Source organism: Giraffa tippelskirchi, chromosome 5, assembly GCF_054371585.1.
Source record: "Giraffa tippelskirchi isolate mGirTip1 chromosome 5, T2T-mGirTip1v1.2.pri, whole genome shotgun sequence".
NCBI lineage: Eukaryota > Metazoa > Chordata > Mammalia > Artiodactyla > Giraffidae > Giraffa > Giraffa tippelskirchi.
The window spans coordinates 5,694,943-5,717,057 of NC_137279.1; the positions used below are offsets into that span (position 1 = coordinate 5,694,943).

General features: G+C 51.9%; 1 protein-coding gene across 3 annotated transcripts in view; it reads right to left on the reverse strand.

Moving 5' to 3' along the window:
* Positions 1 to 22,115, reverse strand: part of PLXNA2 (plexin A2) — a 228,006-nt gene that overhangs the window by 184,628 nt on the left and 21,263 nt on the right. For all 3 annotated transcript variants that reach the window (XR_014055223.1, XM_081495369.1, XM_081495370.1), the window contains exons 2-3: positions 15,309 to 16,576; positions 9,171 to 9,353 (exon numbers count right to left, since the gene is read on the reverse strand). Coding sequence is in view for 2 of the 3 variants with exons in the window: in XM_081495369.1 (XP_081351495.1) it covers positions 9,171 to 9,353; positions 15,309 to 16,496 (1,371 nt within the window). In the remaining variant the exon portion in view is untranslated. The remainder of the gene's footprint in view (positions 1 to 9,170; positions 9,354 to 15,308; positions 16,577 to 22,115) is intronic.

A 22,115-nucleotide genomic window follows, 5' to 3' on the forward strand; every position in this document is an offset into this window, starting at 1 on the left:
ATTAAAAGATGCTTACTCCTTGGAAGGAAGGTTATGGCCAACCTTGATAGCATATTTAAAAGCAGAGACATTACTTTGCCAAAAAGGTCCTTCTAGTCAAGGCTGTGGTTTTTCCAGTGGTCATGTATGGATGTGAGAGTTGGACGGTGAAGAAAGCTGAGCACTGAAGAACTGATGCTTTTGAACTGTGGTGTTGGAGAAGACTCTTGAGAGTCCCTTGGACTGCAAGAAGATCCAATCAATCCATCCTAAAGGAGATCAGTCCTGGGTTTCATTGGAAGGACTGATGTTGAAGCTGAAACTCCAATACTTTGGCCACCTCATGCGAAGAGTTGCCTCATTGGAAAAGACCCTAATGCTGGATAGGATTGGGGGCAGAAGGAGAAGGGGACGACAGAGGATGAGATGGTTGGATGGCATCACTGACTCCATGGACATGGGTTTGGGTAAACTCCGGGAGTTGGTGATGGACAGAGAGACCTGGTGTGCTGCGATTCATGGGGTCACAAAGAGTCAGACACAACTGAGTGACTGAACTGAACTGAGCTATGCACCAGGCTCTATAGTAAGTACTTTACAGCCCCTGTGTCTGAGGTGCATAGCCATCTTGCAAGGTAGCATCAGTGGGTCATTTGAGGAAACTGAGGTCTGCTCAAGATCACACAGTTCATCTAAGGCAGAGCTGTGCAACCCTAGGATATTAAGGTGGGCTTGAGAGCATGCAAAGCACAGCAATGGTTCCATTTGAGTTGATACTGCCAAGCTGTAAGAGCGGGACCACTGCCTCCCCCAGCCCCGCCTTGAGGAGGGATTGGTACATACCGTTGGATGATATGGGACTCGGAAAGCTCTCCCTGATGACTAAGGCAGCTGGATGGCAGCGTCCAGCAGGGTTAGATTAGTTCGGCTCGGCTGGTCTAGTCTCCTAAGTATTTTCTTTCCCATGATTAGGGCTGGGGGCAGGGAGCAGGATTCTCTTCCTCCATCTGACCTTGCACACATGTAACTAAAAAGGAGGCTGATCTGACAGCTCCACTCCCCCAGGGACTCATAGCAGAAGTGGGCTTTGGGGGGCAGCCTCAAAGATGCTGGTAATAATAATGGAAGCACTTTTGTTGCCAAACACCAGAGCAAGCACTTTTCATACAAGATTTCACTGCGTCCTCCCAACAACCATGCAAAGTGTTTATTACTACTACCATTCCACACACATACACAAAAGTGAGGTTCACAAGTTAAGTAACAATAGTAGCCGTACTTAAAGGCATATAAGCTCAGTACCCCGCTTTCCATAAATTATTTTATTACGCTCTATTTTTTCGTTATCACTTGTTATCTTCTAAATATACTGTATATTGTGCTTTCTCATTGTTTTCTCATCTGTCTTTCCATATTAAGGTATAATCTTCACTAGGGCAGCCAATGTTGACTTTTCACTTCTGTATATCCAGGAAATGGTGCATAGTAGGCATTCAGTACATTTTTGTCCAAAAGCGAATGATTTCATTTAATTCTCATTACAGTTTCATGAAGCAGGTATTATAACTGTCTTCATTTTACACACGAGGAAACTAAAGCTCACAGGTCAAACAGTTAATAGTTGGAGTCAGGACTGCATTCTAGAAGCTCATATGCTCTCTGTTATGCAAACAGGTTCCTATCTGAGGGCAGGAGGACAGGACCAGCTGGTCTTCGGAGGTCTCGCCCAACTTTGAGCTGTTTGCCCATGCTCTGTATCCACAAGCAGGCAAGGCTCAATGATCCAAAAGGATGTACATCTATGTGGTTTGTATTTTCCTAAAGATGCTCTGCAAACATTAGCGCTGTGGCCTCTGAAAAACTCTCCAGAGCCTATTTGGGCCACTTGGGTTCTGAGAGCTTGAATCATGACCCTCGGGCTTCACCTGCTCTGAGACACAGCCCGGACTCCAAAGGGTTCCTCTCGGGGTGTGGTAAGCACCCAGCTGGGCACGCAGCCTGGCGCCTCATGCAGGGCCTGCCTGAGACTGAAGCACACGAGGAGGCACACAAAAGGTGCAAAAAATAAACAAATCTTTACAGTCTCCCTTTCAGAATGGCTCTGGGAGACCAGGGCCTCTTCCCTGGAGCTCAACTGGGGCTCCAGATAGAAATCCACACCCCTCTCCCCGCTTGTCATAGTCAAATAGGGGAGATGTTGTGGCTGGGGGCAAGGGTTTAGGGGGATTCTGTAAATATGCCCCCTTCCCTGTGCCAACCAAATGCTGCCTTTCCCAGTTTTCAGAAGACCAGTTCTCGGGACCCAAGAGGCCGATAAAACAACAAAACAAACAGCGAATTTGGCGGCAGGAGCCTGGGCAGGGAGCCAAACTCATTACTAGGGATGTGATGGTGAGCTCCAACCACCACCCCAACCTCCTCCGCGCGGGCTCTAGGGCAGGAGGAGGGGATGTCTGCTTCCCACTCCCCCAACCCCTGGAGCTGCTGCTGAGATGTCTCGGGGAGCCAGAGCATCGGCTCAGCAGTCCCAGATCCCGGGACAGCCGCTGGGTCTCCTTCAACGAGAGCCGTGACCCTGGCTGTTTACTTGATCCAGGGTTCACACCGAGAGACGAGTGAATCATTTCCACTCTGAGGAATGAGGAATAAGTGGCTATTGTTCGGTGGCGTTGGCTCACAGAGAGGGGCATGTTTCTCAGCTTTGCATCCAACTTGGCTTTCCGTCCATGAGACAACCCCACCCCACAAGGGAGCCAAGTCACAGGTTAGGAACGTCTATGTGGGAGGAAGCATAAATGCCAAGGTTTCCTTGTTGCCAACGGCGGGGCCATGTAACCTTGGGCAAGATATTGAACATCCTGGGGGCTCAGTTTTCCACATTTGGAAGATGGAGCAGAGATGCAGGGAACAGTCACCACCCTTAGTTGGAGTATTTGTGGAGGATGCAAAGAACCGTGGAAAGATATCTTGTAAATAATCAGTGTTATCAAGTAACTGAGCCATCAGCCCCAGGGCCCCGGAGACTTAATCCTTCTGTGCTCCTGATGGAGCCTTTCCAGCTCTTAAGCTCCTCCTGCAAGAAGCTTGCAGTTTTCCTGACTTGGCTCAGTAAATCGTCTGTGAGCTTACAAAGAGAAGAATAGGAATGGGAAGGGACGTCAGATGGGTTTCCTGTGGGCTGCGGACTGGAGGCCTTGCGCAGCTAGGTCCCATGGGGAAGGCAGAAAGAATTTTCCTCAAGAATTTCACAGGCATTCTGGTGGCTGCCTTAGCCATTGGAAAAGAAGGTGGAGCTAAAGGAGGCCACGGCCCTCCCCAGACCTTGAAAAGGCTGAGTCTCTGTGGATTTGCCAAAATGTCCAGGAGTTCATCCAATAAACAGAGGGCTGGTGGGGGTGGGGGTGGGGGTGCTGGGGGGGGACGTCACCTGGGCCTTTGTACCTGCCTCCCTGCTGGAGGCAAGCCTGCCCGTGATGCAGGCAAGGCAGATGGCTGGCCCTGCTCTCCTGGGAATACGCAGGCAACAGTGTCAACCCAGCTCCCTTCTCCCAGCTTTGTCTACATTTCTGAGAGCTCTGCTCCACCCTCTTCCAAGCGCTGTTCACCAGCAAACAAACTCTCTTCCTGTCCCAGCGGTTCTCTTGTTCCCTAGACTCCTCACCCCCTGCTGCCCCCTCTGCCCAGACCTGCCCACAGCATCCCAACTTCCTTCCTCTGCAAACCAGCCACGTCAACAGGAGTCACTCTTGGTGTCTGGCTCTATACCACCTCGTGCAAATGCATGTCTGGCCTGGAGGAGGTATACTCAGTACATCTGAGACAAATTTCATGAGCACCTGAGGGGTGAGAGACAAGGGATCTGACTGCAGGGATGGTTGACATCTATGGAAAAGAGGGTCGCAAGGTTCTCTAGGATGGTGACTCTCAAGAGGAGGGGACACGTTAGCAGCTGCTCCCGTGTTTGTCGGAGCAAAGCGGTGGGGAATCTGAGGAGGGCTTTACGGGCTAGGTGAGGACGGGTCACAGGCCTTGAGAAGCAGGAGGGGTGTCGGGGTGGAGGAACAAGAAGAAGAACCAGGCCCCCCGATGTTGAGACCCTGGGGTTGAGGGGGCCAGAGGAGGCCGAAGAAAGGGGAAGTCAGGCCTTGAGGCAGCGGTTTTGGCAGCTGCGAATGAAGGAGAGGAACCAGCAGGTCTTTGCCCCAAGCCCTGCGAGTCCCACCTCCTGCTCCTGGTGTCTCTTGCCGTCTCGGCTCAGCCCCTTCCCTCCTGCAGTCTGCGGCCTGCCTCTCGGACTGCACGCGCCAACCTGGGACGTGGTAGGAAACGAGCTCGCGGTCCCTGTGGCCACACTCTTCCCTGTCTGCTCCGGGGGTCCCCACGGCCCGCCCGCAGCCAGGAGGGGTGTCAGGAGTCCGCCGCGCCCAGGTCCGGGGGGGCCCTGTTCTCCCTGCCCCGCCCCACGTCCCGGGCCAGCCCGCCTTGGTCATCGTCTGCGCCCCGTCTCACCCTCTCTCTGGGCCAAGTGCCTCCCTGCTACACACCGAGGGTCAGCACAAACCCAGCGGGGACTTCAGACCCCACACAGCCCAGGGGCCTTGGCCTCCCCGGCTCTGGACGCCTCCTCTGGCCCCCCTTACCCCCTACTCCTGCTGAAGGAGGCAGAGCAGGAGCGGTGGAGTGAACGGGAAGTCACGAGCGTGGTGCAGGCGCCCTCCACAGCTTCCCTGATCGGGGGCCACCCAGGCTCTGCCTCAACGTTTCCACTGACTGGGAGATCATTTCCTCTTGAGTCAACCCTTTCTACGATGGGACAGTTTGGCTGCAAGAAGCTCCTTCCTTATATTAAGCGGAAAGCTATTTTACTGGAACCCCCACCTGGTGGCCCTCTTGTGCCCTTTGGGGCCACACGAGTAAGTCTAATTCATCTGGCACCGCTTAGCGGAGAAGCCTGAAGCTTGTGAAACCAGGTGATCCAGGTTCAAACCCCGGCTCTGCCACTTACTTTGCCGTGTGGCCTTGGACACATTTCTTTACCTTTCTGGGCCTCCATTTCCTCATCAGTAAAATGGTGGGCATCACAGCACTTACCCCATCAAGTGATATAAAGCTTAGACGAGTTAGGAGATAAAAGCTCTATGAACACCCCTTAGTAAGTGCTCAGTAAATCACTGTGCATGAAGAAAGCTGTTGGGTCTCCTTTACTCTTCTTCCCTTGGGCTAGCATCCTTTCAAACATATTCTCCAGAGAGCAAGACTCCCATATCCTTCCAGCCCTTGCTGAGCACATACTTTTTAGTTGACTTAGCCCTCTTACAATGTTATCTCCAGTGGAAAGTGCAGCCACCACTTCTCATGACTTAGAATTTGCTCTTTTGTTCGTGTGGTGAAGACTAATTAACTGTGCCGGATCAGACAGTTGGCTCACAAGGTCAGTGAAAATCCCAAGGTCCTTTTCACTTGATCGTCTTAGGGCCTGAAGCCTCGAGACACTCTGCCTCTTGGCTTCCATCTCACTGAGTCCTCCAAGCCCCGCCGGGCACCCTAGACCTTCCTGACACATGCTTTGTATCTTCTCAACGTGGCAGCGGAGGTCTACAGGGTCCCTTTCTCCCACCCTCAACTCATCACTTTATCTGTTTCATTCAGTCTTGGAGCAAAGCCTAGTAAGCTTCCTCTTCCAGGAAGCCCTCCAGGTTAATCACCCGGTTGCAGCTGATATCTCTGGAACTGTTCCATCTCTGTGGGGAAATCTGGCCTGTCCTCTTATCGCCTCTACTGCACTGGTCCTTAGGCTCTGCAAGTATTACAACTCTTAGTTCTGAGGTCTCGTCCTTATTCTGTTCGTTTCCTCTGGGTGTTCACGGCTCAGCAGGCAGTGGCCTGTCTGCACTGCTCTCCGCGTGTCTAGCAGAGGGCTGGGTATGAGCGCGAATGTGACACAGCACAGAGTAGCCCTTCGCAGTCCTGCCACTTCTAGTGAGTCTCTGCTTCCTCTAGCCGTTCCCACTCAGGACATCCTGTTCCCATGGGCTGCCACGGATGAAGTCCACACGGCCTGACAGACGCCTGGCCAGGCAGGGAAGAAATGAGTGGTTCTGACGCACCCAGCTTCCCTCCCGTCTCCAAACTCTTGGCTAATTTTTTTTCTTCTTTATTTTCCTTCCTGTGTTGAAAGAGCTATGGGGCCTGGACCATGGTAGGGTTTCCTGGGGACATTCCACAAATTCCTCATGGGCCATTTCTCTGGGTAAATGGGAGGCTGGTGGGAGCCTGGCATTAGTATCAGGTGCCTCCAAGGCGTGTGGGTGGAAAGGAAGGGTGAGTCGCCCAAGGAGAAAGAGGGGTATTATGAGCTCATAGAAACAAGCAGAGGACAGCGAAGCCAAGAGAGAGAAGGAGGAGCCAGCCTGCAGGTTGGAACAAGCTGTGGGCAGCCACACCCCTAGCCTCGTCCTTGAACCCTGCAACTTGCCGCCTTAGTGACCTGTCTGCTGGGGTTCCTACAGGGCTAAGAGAACTCGGCTACCTGGAGAGCCTGGCTTGGAAATGTGCTCCAAGCAGCCCCCTATCCGTGGGCAAAAGACTCAACAGAGACAATGGGAAGCTTAGCACAGGGCCCTTTGGGCCTAGCTGGGGGGTTCTGCCTTCACTCAGCCCTCATCCATCTGTTCAGAAAACATTAATTCCCTAACTCGGATCCAGAGTCCAGCAGAGTGAAGGTGCTAGCCCCTGGCTGAACCCTGTAGCAAGACTGAACCCAGAGACTGTTCTCAGCCTCCACCCTGAGGCTCTGTGGCTGCCTCTTTATGTAAAAAGGGTGCCAACTTGGGTGTCAGGGCAAGAGGCAACTTGTCCTCATCTCTAAGCTTGGATGAGTCACTTTCCCTCTCTGGACCTCAATTTTCCTGTCAAATAACACTAGTATTGGGCTAGATGGTCTCTAAGATGTCTCAGAAAAGGGTTCTATTTTTCAAGATAGTTTTGGGGCCCATCCCAGGAGGGACCATTTGATGAAAGGATGAGGCAGGAAGAAGGAAATCAATGTGAATGAAGCATGACTCCCACCTTTAATAGAACTTTTAAGAGAACAGACACAGGGTCACAGGAATGATCCAGAAGAGTGACTGAAGGTTCCAGAAGGACAGGAAAAGATGCTGAACACCAGTCTAGCTGTGGCTACTGCTGGCCTTAGAAAGCCTTTGTGCAACTGAGAAGGCGGTGGTCTCTATGGGCAGATGAAACAGTAAGAGGACCCCTCTGGGGGTATGTTTATACCCTAGGGCACTTGACAAGGAAAGTTCAGGCTAGATTTCAACTCCCATAGACCCCTTGGCCCAAAGTCCCTGGGCAAAATCTACTCGACTGGATAGATAACCCTGCAGAAAGGCAGCCAGCCTCAGAGTGTCCACGCTGAACCCTGTGGATAGAGTATCTGCTGTGCTCAGTCATTCAGTTCGTGTCTGACTCTTTGCGACTCCATGGACGGTAGCCCTCCCAGCTCCTCTGTCCATGGAATTCTCCGGGCAAGTACTAGAGTCCGTTGCCCTTTCCTCCTCCATGGGGTCTTTCTGATTCTACACCACTTTTTAGAAATCAAAGTATAGTTGATTTACAATGTTGTGTTAGGCTCGTGTGTGTGTGTGTGTGTTCATCGCTCAGTCGTGTCTGACTCTTTGCGGTTCCATGAACTGTCCCCTGCCAGGCCCTCTGTCCACGGAATTCTCCAATCACGAATACTGGAGTGGGGTTGCCATTTCTTTCTCCAGGGGATCTTCCCAACCAAGGGGTCAAACCCGGGTCTCCCCCACTGCAGGCAGATTCTTTACCATCTGAGCCACACCAAAGTGATTCAGATTTAAATATACACTTTTATTTTCAGCTTCTTTCCCAGAATATACCACTTTTAAATCCTAGCGGAATCTCAGAAGGCCAACCCCTTCCCTCTCCACTTCTGGAAAAGCAAACACAGGGGCCACACATATCCTGGAGTCTCCTGGGCCTGAAACCAAGCCGAGACCCGCAGTCCCAGGCCGAGCAGAGGGCGCAGGGCTGGAAGAGGCAGGAAGTTCTGCTTGGAGTGAGGAAAGGCTTAAGGGGCTCTGGTCTGTTGGGTTCAGCACCTCCACATCAACCTGGACCAGTTTTTCTCACCTCCTTTGGCAGCAACTCAGAACAAGCAGAACATGCAACTTCCTCCTCAGGCTCCTTCCTTGCCACCCTCCTTCCCAAACAACACCTCTCCCGAGGCTCTAAATGGATTAGGAGGGAACGGCTACAGGGTTGATGTCAACATCAAAGGTGAGATGCAGAGAGGTCTGGCCAGTGCCTTGATCCACAGGTGGGGGGACGGGGAAAGGGGGCAGGAGGGAGGGGTGGGCTTGGGAAAAAGGGATTAGCAAGGACCGGAAAGAATGCGGAGGCTGTAATCCCACGTAGTAATGAACCAGACTGCGCTCCATCGTCTCCATGCCCGGAGCGCTAGACAAGCAGGTACAAGCTGTCAGCCTCAGCCTGCCACACAGGAGGCTTCCCGCGCTGCCAGCCCCAGAGGGCCCATGCCCTCCTGTAAGCAGAAGTGCCCAGGGCAGGCATGCACACACACACACACACACACACCCCCCAAGGGATAAGATGTCTACTTCCTCCTGGGTCCTGGGGGTGGGGACGGAGGGACAGGGAAGGGTCTGTCATTACAGGTAAAGGAAAGACAGGGGAATGGCCTCTAAGCCAGCTACGTATACCATCCCAGAGCTGCACTCCATTTGCTGAGAATTGGGACCCATCATCTGCTTCAAGCAGCTGCTTGGGACTCAACAAAGACTTCTGCTCACCTCTATAAGCTGTGGGGAGGGATTTGTGCTGTGGGTCGGGATTTGTGCTGTGGGTCGGGATTTGTGCTGTGGGTCATTCATAATATAGATAATCAGAAAATCAGTTCTACTTGATTTGAAGATAACGTTTTTTTGTTCTCCTTTAGACAGACACATGTTCTCACTTCCTTGGTGTTTCAACAATATTGAAATATGTTTATATTCCCAAGACACTCATTGACCAATGGCTAGAGGAAGCAGCTAGAAGGTAAACCACCAATTAACCCCTAGTGCCATCCCCATTTTAACTGCCCCCACCCCAAGAAAACCGAGTTGCCTCTAGTTACAGCATCACAGCATCCAGGTTCAGATCCTTACCTTTTTCAGCTTGCCGCTTTTTGTCCCCACGAACACCACGCTGTAGCCATTGTAAACGTAGGAGGCCACAGAGGTCATGCGGTCCCGGCTGGTGGTGTACAGGGTCAGGCCCTCCACTGGAACCGAGCCTCCAAGTGGCTGGTTGATGTCCAGTCCACAGAAGTTGTCATCGATGGGCACCGGCTGGAGAGAAGGGGAGGGACCCGGGGTGAGTATCAGCGGAGGCAGGGCCGAGTCACCCCACACCAGCCCAGCCACTGCGGCCACCAGCCCAGGACACTGGGCCTCGGAGAAGTATAGGCATGGGAACTAACACATGCTGCGTGCACAGACCTGCACACCCAACCCATGAACCCACACTGGCTCCAGCGAATCCAGAGAGAGGACCCAGCAGCTTTCTTCCTCCTTCACCTGCTGCCACCCAGACATCACCAGCGGCAATTTGCAAAACTGATTGCTGGAACTCATTTCCTTGTCATTGATACTCCCTGTGGCCCATGCCATTGGTGGGGCTCTTTCTGTTTAGACAGTGAAGATTCGGTCTGGAGGCAACATCACAAGATTCTTACCAGCCTGGAGGGGGCTCCTTATTTGTTTCCTGGACTGCAAAGTCCTGCCTCTGGGCATAAGGAATTTTCAGTCATTCCACATCCCATACTGGGGATAGACTGAAAACAGTTGTCGTAATATTGAACAGTGCCTTATACTTTGGAAAAGTTACTTCACCTATGTGAATCTCAGTTTCTTCATGTGTCATGCTACCTGCCCACCTGCAGGAGAGAATCGCTGGGAAGGAAAGGAAATAATACTCGCAAAGACAGGTTAATAGTACAGTGATTTTCAGGCTCCCCCCATGGTTCAGTGGGTAAAGAATCCACCTGCATGCAGTGCAGGAGACACAGGTTCTGCCTGGGTAGGGCAGATCCTCTGGAGGAAGACATGGCAACCCACTCCAGTATTCTTGCCTGGAGAATCCCATGGACAGAGGAGCCTGGTGGGCTACAGTCCATGGGGTCGCAAGTGTTGGGCATGACTGAGCGACTCAGCACAAGCACACAGCGATTTTCACCATCGTGTGTTAGAGGTCTGCGATGGAGTTTGGGTATACTCTGAGGATGAAGACATTCCTGTTAGCAGCCTTTTGCAGGGTATGCTTGGGTAAAGAATATCTATCAGGAGAGACTGGGGCACTCTGAAAGGAGATGGCCTTGAGTAAGTGGAAAAATAGCTGGAGAGAAAGATTTCAACCCTCTGCTCTACCTCTGTGTGGCTCTGTGAACTTGAACTAGTAACATCCTCTTTAGGATGTTAATTTAAAAGCTCTTTAGGAGCTTTTAAATTATTTCCAAGATCTCAGGCCAGGGCCTGCTAAGGAGCTTGCATTCTCTGCATACTGTTTGGCCTGGGGCTGGGCCATGACAGGTCCTCTGAAATGGCCTGGCTGATTATACAACAGGGAATCCTTTGGGCAAAAGTTGCAGACTCTGGGCCTGAAAGAGCACTGAGCCCTGTTGCAGCTGTTCCTTCTGGGTCTGGAAAGGCATCCCGGGGAGGAAGGAAATGATGGTCACAGGAAGCATGGAAGGCATGGTGGAAAGACGTGTTCCCATCACGCTCCTCCTTTCAGCCACACCAGGGAAGAGCAGGCTGACTTATGGCCCCCTGACAGCCTCATTTCCTAGGAAGAACAGGAGTATCAGTGTTTTTTTTTTTTTTTTTTCCTTTTGGTAAAACAGGGACTTCCCTTCCATTCCCTGTTCAGATCCAAAGGGAACAGAGCTTGCATCCTTCTGATTCCTTGGTGTTTTGTAGCGATCTGCTGCTCCAACAAGTGAATCATGGCACTACCCTTGTGTGTGGTTGTGTGTGTGTGTGTGTGTTTATTCTTTAGGAAAGGAAACTTAAGTCTTAGGTTAAGGATTGCCTTGAACTCTGGATTTCATGCAGCTCTGCACAACAGGAGGGATAAGTTTCTCAGGAAGGTAGTGAAGCAATGACCTGCTCCAGCCAGCTCATGAGGGATGCCCATATATCTATCTCTGCATTTAGTGGCATCACATCAGTGGCTTGAAATCATTCACAGTGGGAGTATTTACACCAAGGACATTGGCAGATGCTTCTGATCAAGATCCCCCAGCCCCATCTCTTCCCTACCACTGTCACTTCCTGCATATAGCCATCTGTTTAAGACTCACCAGCACGTCCCTGGAGCCAATTATGGAAATTTCAGGCTCCCTAGAAAGGCAGCTTAGAGGACTCAGCTACCACTTTTTACATTTTCTACTTCTCTTTCTCATCCCTAAGCTGTAGGCACAAGTGCCCCGATAAAGAATCAGGAAATCTAGATTGCAGTCCTGCCTCTACCACTAGCCAGCCATGTGATCTTGATTATCACACACCCTCTTTGAGTCTGAATGTTCTCAACTGTAAAGGAAAAGGATTGGACCAGGCAATCGTCAAGCTGCCTTTTGGCTCTGAAAGTTCTTGATTTCATGGCCTTGCTTTCTTTCCCATTCTCTCCAGGGACCACTAAGGTTGCAGAGCCTGGACTCAGGCATAACCCAAACCAGCTTCTGAGAAATGATGACAGAAGCCAAACACTTGTCGGTGATTTTGTCTATATCCCTCCTGAGTCTAGAATCCCCAGACTGAGAGGAATGACTTGTTCTGAGCCTAAGCTGCCAGGATTGGCCGGCATTTCTTTCTCTTCTCTAAGTTGTCAGATATTCCCAGACACCTGCTGCCCATTTACTTTTGTCCAGAAAGGGAGAGCCTGAAACATGGCTTTCCTTAGTAGCATCACGGCTAAATGCAAAGCGCTTGGATTCAGAAATCCTATGGGCTAAACTGCATCCAAACCCCTGCTGTGTCATTTATGGTTGTATTGATGTTAACGATTGAGTTTTTGGGATCTTTACTTTTCTATCTGTCAAACATCCTTGCTTTATACGGTCATATTAAGGATCAAGTGAGATAACTCTTAAGTTGGCCAGCACAGCCTTTAGGACAGAGCTGCTATTCAGTGAGTGAGGGTAGCCTTCCTCATTTCTTTTCTGGGAAAAGAGCTCAAAATCTTTTATCTGAGAGTTTCATGTGAGTCCAGAGAGCATGTTAAAATTAAGCCCTGGGACCTCTGCTTCTCTCACTCACCCTTAACCTCCTCTGAGGCCACCGGAATGTCTCTGGGTGCCCAGGTCTGGGACTATAAGGAGGGTAAGGGGCCCTTCCTGTTGCACACCGCCCCCCACCCCTGCTATCCAGGCAGCCCCAGCGGAGTCTGACGCTCAGGGTGGGCGTGGGGAGTGTGGGGCTCTTCTCTCTGAGGCCTGACCCCACCTGCTGTCCCCCGCCTTTGCAGCCCTTTGGTTACTAGCCCGGGCTTGTCTCTCTGCAGACAGGGGAGCCCCGCAAGGGTGTGGGCTCTTCCTCCTTCCTCTGGCTCAGGAGCAGGCAGGAATCAGCAGTTTCCTCCTGACAAGGCCCCCTCTGGGCAGTGGGAACAGGGACGGGCTCTGCAAGGCATTAACCCTTTCATTTCCTCTCCTCCTCGCTCTGTTTTTAAGTGCTTGAGGGAATTTTATTTATTCATTTAACAAACCTGTGATGGGCAGCCTGCTGTGCTGACTGAAGGCCATTTCTTCTTCTTCTTTTTATTTTTGGTTGTCAATCTGTATTTTTGTTTTATTATTTTTTAATTTATTTTTAATCGGAGGACAATTGCTTTCAGTACTGGGTTGATGTCTGCTGTACAACAATGTGAATCAGCCCCAAGTATACATATATATACCCGGCCTCAGGAGCATCTCTCCCCACATCCAGGTCATTGCAGAGCACTGGGCTGAGCTCCCTGTGTTATACAGCACCTTCTCACTAGCTGTCTGTTTTACACATGGCAATGTATATATTTCAGTGCTACTCTCTCAATTCATTGGGGCCATAGGTTATAGACTTTCAGGGCTGTAAAGAACTTTAGAAACCATCTAGCTCAACCTCCTCATTGTATAAAGGTAAAATAACAAGAAATGACTGGTTCTTTGATTAATATATAGCTGTCATTTATTAGACGCTATGTGTCAAGTATTGTGCTAATGCATACTTTTTTATATTTAATCTTCATAAAGACCATAAAAAGAGACTTCTTTCTATTGTTAAAATAAAAATACAACTCAGATCAGGTACGTAACTTGCCCAAAGTCACGCAAGTGGTAGGACTGACTTTTAAATACAAATCGGTTGGAATTTCAAGCCTATGGCCTTAACTACTGTCCTATTGTACCAAGAAACTGACAGTAGGAACAGAAACATAGCCTAGGTGGGATTTTTTTTCTTCTTGCTTTAAGAAGTGGCTTTTGGTCCCAGTAGCAGACACCCCCTCTTTAGGGGATTCAAAAGGCAGCCATATGGGTCACTTGGTGTCAGATTGTTCCCCAGGCTGCAGATCTAGGGTCCACAGGATTTTGCACAGAAATCCATCTTAGAATTTGTCACACTGCATAACAGTTAACTAATAATGGCCAACCTAACACGCCAGGCATGGTGTTAATCTTGCCACATCTGATCTCGTCTGATCATCCCATGAAGTAGGCATTATGAGCCCCACTTCACAGATGATGATGTAGACACACTAAGCCATTTCTGAAGCCGGGAAGTAGCACAGATGGAATCTAAACTCTGAATCCCAAACTCTTTGGCATTACATGACGCCGCCTGCTATTTTTCTCTCTCACTCTCTTGCCCATTGGATTACGATACATTGGAGAGTCACGACTGTGTCTTTTTCATGTCTGCATTCCCAGTGCCCAGTACGGTGCCAGGCACTCGAGAGGTCTTCGATACCCTCTTGCTGAATGGATGGACGGAGGGAGGGATGAAGGGACGAATGGAGGGGTGGGTAGATGGATGGCGTGATGGATGGATGGACAGACTGATGGATCGTGGTGACCAAGAGATGGTGGCATCTGACCCTCTCACAGGACGGGGCTCACCACTGACTTCCTCGTCTCTGCCACCCTCAGTTCTGGCCTCTGAACTCCCCTTCCTCTCCTCCTGTCCCTCTCCCAGGATGCCTGGTTCTTCTTCCCTAGTTTTCAGTCTATCAGTCATGCTTGACTCCCTTCACCCTCCTCCAGTCTACATACCTGCCTGCCTCCTTTACCCTTCACAGTGGCCGGCAGGGCCCTGTGCGGGCAGGACGTGGTCCCTGTTACCCCGACCGGCCTCCTCTCCGGCCACAATTTCTGCCACATGCTGTGATCCAGCTGCAGTGGCCTCCTCACTCTTCCTCACACTCTCCAGGCATGCCCGGCATTCTCTGTACTGCTGCTCCTGCCTGCTCTCGAACGCTCTCCCCAGATACCCACACGGCTGGCTCTTCCTCATTCTTTGCTCAGATGCTGCTTTCTCAATGAACCAATCCTCCTGGGTCCTGCCTCTCCCCATTCCCTGCTTTATTTTCTCTCTTTAGCAGCTGTCATCACTGGAGAGACTACCTGTTTTATGTATGTCTTGCCTCACTCACTAACAAAGTGAGTGAGGGGCTTTCCCTGGTGGCTCAGACGTTAAAGAAACTGCCAGCAGTGCGTGGGGGGACCCAGGTTCAATCCCTGGGTCGGGAAGGTCCCCTGGAGGAGGGTATGGTAACCCCCTCCAGGATTCTTGCCTGGAGAATCCCATGGACAGAGGAGCCTGGAGGGCTACCACCCACGGGTTTGCAGAGTCGGAGACGACTGAGCGACTAAGCGCGCGCACACACACACACACACACACACACACAAGCTCCATGACGGCAGGTTGTGATGTGGTAGGGTTCACCGCTGAAGCCGGCAGTGCTTACAATAGTGGCTGGTGGGGTGGAGACACTGGATTAGATATATGTGGAATGACTCTGCAGGGTCAACAAACGTAGCTCAAGTGCATGAGCTAGCCACCTCTCTCATTGCAGGCTGCGGTGGTCTGGGTTGTTCAGTAGCAAAGTCATGTCTGACTCTCTGCTATCCCATGGACAGTAGCCCTCCAGGCTCCTCAGTCCATGGGGTTTTCCGGGCAAGAATACTGGAGCGGGTTGCCATTTCCTCCCCCAGGGGATCTGGGGGCAGATGTGTACTGAGCGGGGTGTGCGCCGGGGGGCGTCCTCCTTACCGCCTTGGTGCACTGCACGTCCTTCCCCAGCAGCCAGTTGAGCTCCAGGTTGCCCTCGCCCTGGTAGCAGGACTGCAGGCGCTCCTTGATCTGCAGGTTGACGGCGCGGATGGGGAAGGCACAGAGGGCGGAGTCGTCTGGCGGGTGGTGATACTGCTTCTGCCCTTTGGAGAAGATGGCGAAGAGCACGTCGTCCTGGCCGCTGATGTTGAAGGCCCGCGCCAGGGCGTCCCCGGGCTTGGCGAGGTAGGCGGCCTGCAGGAGGCGGTATTCCACCCCGGCCCGCGTGCAGCCGAAGGGCAGGGACACGTAGGAGTGGAACTTGGGGTCATCCTTGCAGAGCCGCACGATGCGCGAGGTGTAGAAGAGGTCCCCGGCCGAGTTGATGGCCACGCCCTCGGGGGTCTCGGGCTGGACCGTCAGGAAGTAGACGAAGCCCCCGCTGGCGAAGCCGTAGATGTAGAAGATGTCGAAGTGGGCCACCAGGGCCAGGGTGTCGGAGGGGATCTTAATGAGCGAGGAGACGAAGTCGCTATGCAGCTCGTAGTCGAGCATGGCGGAGGACTCGGGGTCGCGCGGCAGCTTGCGGCTGGACAGCGTGGGGAAGTAGTCCTGCTTGCCGTCCACCGCCGTGCCGATGAAGAGCTTGCCGTCCTCGCCCTCGGAGCGCACGATCACGCCGTACATCGTGCCCGTCTTGTTGACGCTGGACAGGTAGTGCTCCTTCTTGTGGGACGGCTCCACCAGGATGAAGAGGTCGTCCAGCCGCAGCAGCTTGCACACGCCCTGGTACAGGCTGCCGCAGGCCAGCAGCCGGTTCTCCGAGTAGTCGATGATGAGCAGCTTGTTGACGTTGTTGGTCAGCGTGAGCACCTCGCCGCAGGGCTGCACGATCAGCGGCGGGTAGCAGGACTTGTTGTCCTCTTCTGGCCCCGTCTTGTGAGCCACCTGGATGGTCAGGTTGCCCGTCAGCTTGTACACGCGGTTGATGGCCCCCACGTACACTGCCCCGGTCCCACGGTGCACCGTCAGGTGGTTGAAGGTCCAGTCCCGGTTCTCCGAGTGGAAGGTGCTGAACTGGGGCACGCCGGCCGCCCGGGGGGCCAGCAGCACACAGACGGCCGAGAGCAGGACCACAGGCCAGCCGTCCCCGTCTGCTGCCCGCGGCCAGGGCCTCTTCTGTTCCATTCTGAGCCGGCCGAGGGCCAGGAGACTGGGCCTCCGATCTCTCGCGAACTCCGCCTCCCCGGCTTGGCCCTCACATGGTTCTGCAAAACACAAGGCAGAGAGGTCAGACGGAAAACAAATCCCCGGAGAACGGGCTTGCTTGACCCAGGTCCCAGCGCCTACTAGCTCTGTGAGCCTCTTCCTCCTGTATTTGGGTTTTTCTATTTTTAACATACATTCTCCCTCTTCGGGATGTTCAGGGAATCCTATTATCTATTTTGGTCTCCAGCTTTGACACTGTAAAATGCTTTTTTTTTTTTAAACTTTACAAAGCATCTCTATTTTGGTCCTCTTCAGATACGGTTTTTACCTCTCAGAGAGGTTAACAGACTGAGTCCCCGCAGCCAGCTGATCCCAGCGTGGGGACTAAGGCCAGTCTTCCCACCCAGTTGCCAGGTTCCTCCTGCTTGCTCCCAGTCCGGTGGAAAACGCTCCAGCCTGTGAAATACCAGTGGTTAGGGAGGCCCTCTCCCAGGCTCTCCCTTCCGAATCTGGTGTCACAAATAAAATTCCTTCTTATTTCAGCCGTCCACCCCCTCGCACTGCTGGTTTCCTCTTTCACTCTCCGTCCCCCACAGGGAAGGCAGGAGGGGAGCTGGTCATCCTAACATTGCCTCTCACTGCCCTTCAGCCTGGTCCTCTCTAGAGAGAATCCCGCAGTGTTAGCATGGAAAACTTGTTCTGAGAGTGAGCTAGGCCTGGGGCCCCCACGGGTGCTATTCAGGAGCCTGAAGAGTCCCCGGGCAAAGGACAGACAACCATCCACCCCTCCTCTTTGGGATGGGAGGACGTCAGCTGCTGCCTCCCCAGTGAGCAGGGACCATGTTGCCGCCTTTGCAGGTAGAGTCCAGCAGGGAGCCGGCCTCCTTACTCATGGGGACTGGCGGGCTGAGTCCAGCCTCAGCCACCCGGGCGAGAGTTCTGGGTTTGGGAGACGTGCGGAGGGGCAAAGGGAGGTGAGTTGAAGGCCAGTCTCATGGCAGCCACCGCTGGGGCCCTGTGATGGTTTAAGGCTCCACGCGGTCAACCTCAGGTGCACGCCGCAGCTGGCCAGTCCCCTGCCCTGAGTTCTCTGCTCCCTCCCTGCCCTCCCAACTCCCAGGTTCTACAGCTTTTCCTGCTATTCCAGGGAAGCTTGCCCAAAGGGGCAAGGTGGGGCTCCCGCAGGCCTTCAGAGACTCCTGGGCAGGGCATAGACGGTGTAGCCTTCCCACCGCTCTGCCTACTCCTGACTTTTATGGGGGAGGCAGGGACAGCAGTGGCTCTAGCAGAGAAATCTTTTCTCCCGGCTGGACAGACTGGCCGGCAACTTTCTTGGACAAGTCCAGACAGAAGTCTGGGCGATGAGGCAGCAGGGGTGGAAAGGCTCAAGCCCAGGATGGAGCACGTGCTCCAGGGTGGCCTAGGAGAGTCCAGTTCAGTTCAGTCGCTCAGTCCTGTCCGACTCTTTGCGACTCCATGGAGTGCAACACACCAGGCCTCCCTGTCCATCACCAACTCCCAGAGTTTACTCAAACTCATGTCCGTTGAGTCGGTGATGCCATCCAACCAGCTCATCCTCTGTCATCCCCTTTTCCTCCTGCCTTCAATCCCTCCCAGCATCAGGGTCCTGGGTCCCTTTATTCATCCCCCACCTGGCTACATGGGGCTGGAATCTGGGATCAAATAGATGCCCCTGTGGCATCCACGTGCTCTCTGCTCTGTGTCTTTGGAAACTCCCCCTGTCCTCCGCAACTGTGCCTCCCATGCCTGACAGCTCCCACGGTGCCAGAGGCAGGCCCCACCTGACCGCTCTCCTCCAAGGAGGCTCCCCCGGGCTGCTGTTCGGGGGTGATTCATCAGGCCCTGGGCTTCCTTGGAAAGAGGAAGGCGCAGCGGCATGAGGCCCGGGCTGACCTCAGTGGCTCTGACACAGCCCTTCCGGCCCCACGCGCTCACCGGCAAAGCCTCCCTAAGGACAGAGCTTTCGGTTTGAAAATCGGAGGTTATTTTTAGCTACGTACGTCCTGGGGCCGGTAGCCGGACGTGAATTCCTCAAGAGGAGCTGCGGAAAGGAAATAACAGAATCCTCACATTCTCCATCTGGGTAGGGAGCTGCAGGAGGCTGGGATGTGCGTGCCTCTTCCCTGGGTAGGAGAGCTCCTTTGCCTACAGGTGGAGGACAGTGTGTCCCCCTCCGCCTCCCACCGTGAGGATTACAGTTGCCATCATGATGTGCTTGGGATTTGGCCTTTTAGGCAGGGCTCTCTGAGACGCTCTGGCATTGAGTACGTGGGCAGAGAACCCCTGCCTCTCCCACAACTTACAGGCACAGACATGCTTAGCCCATGGCAGGAGGGAGACGGTCCCAGGAGCAGAGGTGACACCAGAGGACACCAAGTGAGGTTAAGATGAACTATCTCACCTCCCTGCCAGGTATCCTCCACAGACACGGTTGGAACAGTGAGTGGCTTCTTTTGTCAGGCAGAATCTGGGAAGAAATTTGCGACCTTGGGCAAGTCCAGGCTCATCCTCCTTTCTGGTAGGATGGGATAATGACAGTACCTACCCCTCAGGTTGTCATCAGAGTAAATGAGATAATGCGGGGAAGCCTCTTAGCATGGGAGCTGGCACTCAGTGAATGCTTAACTCATACTAGTTATTATTATCATGGAAGCCTCCCCAAGAGACTGCACTTTAGGAATCCTACCAGACCTCCTGACTTCTCTTTTTGCTCATATTCTTCCTTTCCATGGGAATGAACACTGTAGGCAGACCATTGAGACCCAGCCCTCCCTGACCTGGTGAAGGCGTGCATCAGAGAAAATGGAATAGAATGAAGGTGATCGTCTCCAGCACACTACTGCACAAGTCCCAGCACGGCTCTCTGCAGCCTGCAGGGAGCCTGGTGGAGGTATAGGATCCGAAGAGCTGAAGTGTGAGTGGGAAAACTGGGCTGGTGGCTGGAAGGCATGGAGTCATAGGGCAGGGGGCAGAGTGGGGAACTCAGAGAGACCTGCCTTCAAATCCTGCCTGTGCCACCATGAGTTCTGTGGCTTTGGGCTGCTCCAGCGTCAACCTGAGCCTAGTTCTTGATCTTAAAATAAGGGATGTTATTTGATCTTAAAGAATGCTATTAAACTAAAGGATGTCATAACCAGTTGGTAAGATTTCTTCCTTCAGACAAAATGATACCTTGAGATTTGCTTCTTTCATCTTCTAGAGTCAATAATTGCAATAACAGCTGAGGTCCTTCTGTCCTGCCTGGCAGGGCTGGTTAAATCTAGAGGTCTCAACAGACCAATAATTGTACTGCTTTCCCCTTCCCTCTCATTCAGGCATCTACTCTGGGACAGACTGCTCCTGGGGACCAGCCACACAGATTTCTTCTATGGGGCTCAAGGGTGGTCCAGGTGGGAGCCGCAGGCACTGGGGCCTCAGGGTCAAGAGGAGACAGGGTCTCCTGCAGTGCAGGGGTGGAGGGATGCCTGCATCCCACCTTGGAATTCACAAGGACAAACTGGCTTCAAGAGTGAGTTGAGAGCCCCTGTCTTTCAATGCCAAGGCTGATATTATCAGGTAGCTCTTCCAAAGCAGGGTTTGGTTGGCAAGGATCAAACCTCCTGTCTGAGTTCAGAGTGAGGGAGAAGGGTACCCACCTCTGTGCCCCTGATGAGAGGCCATGTAGTATAATGGTGAGACTCATAAGCTCTGGATTTAGATGCTTGGATTCAAACAGGCGATAGCTGTGTAAGCTTGGTCGAGGTGCATAGTTGTTCTCTGATGCTATCTCACTAGATGTAATGAGATTGGCACTAGCATCTACCTCACAGGGTTATGATGGTGAAGTCACTTAATACACATAAAGCACTTAGAACAATGCTTGGCCGGTTATAAATGTTCGAGATACCTTAGCCTTTATTAGTAGTAATTTATTTGTCAATATTGCCAGCTTTTCATCTCTGTCCATCTCATGGTCTTAGAATAAATTTTCCATCCTTAATTTGGTAGAAGCCAGTGAACATGTGCATATGATTTTGTAGATCTAGCATTTCCTCCTCACCCCAAGTGTCACCTTCAGGCATTTTCTCCATGATGCCTCCTTCCTGTCTCTTTTCCTCTCTCTGTCTAGTTTGTGAAGTCACTGTGCCACATGCGTTCTCAAGAGCCACACTTGCTGAGTGGCTGTTCTACTAGCTTCCCTCTTCCTCATCCCAAGTCTCAAATGAGGACATGCTGCCCTGGGATGCCAGCTCTACCTGCAAAGCACTCAGGTGCCAAGGGAAGGCCACACTTGCCTCTTTGGGAAGCAAGAGTCACTAAATATTCCATTTGGAGGCCTGGTGACACCATCTCCCCGATGAGGCCTCGGGAGGCAGGTGACAGCTAGAGAAGGCATTTAATACCTTCCTGATCAGATGCTGCAGGCATCAGGGGCAAAGCAGGGAGGAGACAACAATCGGGCATTTCCAGCTCAGCTCAGCAAAGGATTCTCTCCTCCCCACAACCCGCTCTGTTGCCTGTTTCAGGATATCTGGGAGCACAAGCGTCTATGCTTATTGCCTCCCCCCACCTTATTGCAAAAGGAAAGAAGAGGAGGCAGGAAGAGGAGTTAGTGTTAGCAAATAAGACAGTTTTGCTAAACTGAGTGAAAGTGAGTGAAAGTTCTTGATGCTGGAGCTCCCACCCTTGGGCCCATCTGTGGCTCCTCCATTGTTCTATCATCACCGCTACTGGCACCGTCATCACCAACATCATCCAGGCTATGATATTTTTCATCACAATAACAGTAAAGGTGTCTATTATTATAACTGCACCAACTAGGTGGCTCACACAGCCAGAATCCTAAGAAACTAGAATCCAGACAGTAAGTATGAGAACGAGGGCTGTGCAATATTTACAACAGGCAAGTCATGGAAGCAACTACAGTGTCCATCCACAGAGGAATGGATCAAGAAGCTATGGTACATATATACAATGGAATATTACTCAGTCATAAAAAAACTGAAATATTGCCATTTGCAGCAATGTGGGTGGACCTAGAGAATATCATACTAAGTGAAGTAAGACAGAGAAAGACAAATGTTATAATGATATAACATGTGTGGAATCTAAAAAATAATACAAATGAATCCACATACAAAACAGATACAGACTCCGACATAGAAAGCAAATTTACGGCTACTAAAGGGAAAAATAAGGGAGGCAGGGATAATTTAGGGGTATAGGATTAGCAGATACTACAATATATAAAATAAGATTTACTGTAAAACACAGGGTACAATATTCAATGTCTTATAATAACCTCTAATGGAAAAGAATCTGAAAAAAGTATATATAACTGAATCACTTTGCTGTACACCTGAAACTAACACAATATCAGCTATAATAAAATCAACTATACTTCAATAAAACAAACAAAATGGACAGGAAAGCCTGGCATGCTGCAGCAGTCCATGGGGTCGCAAAGAGTTGGACACAACTGAGCGACTGAACTGAAAACAAACAGAAAACAAGGCCTGTGAAGTCAGAAGAGTTAGCTAGCAGCTGTTCCTGGGCTTCACCCAAAGCCCTTTCCTCTCCTGGGGCAGGGAGAAGCCC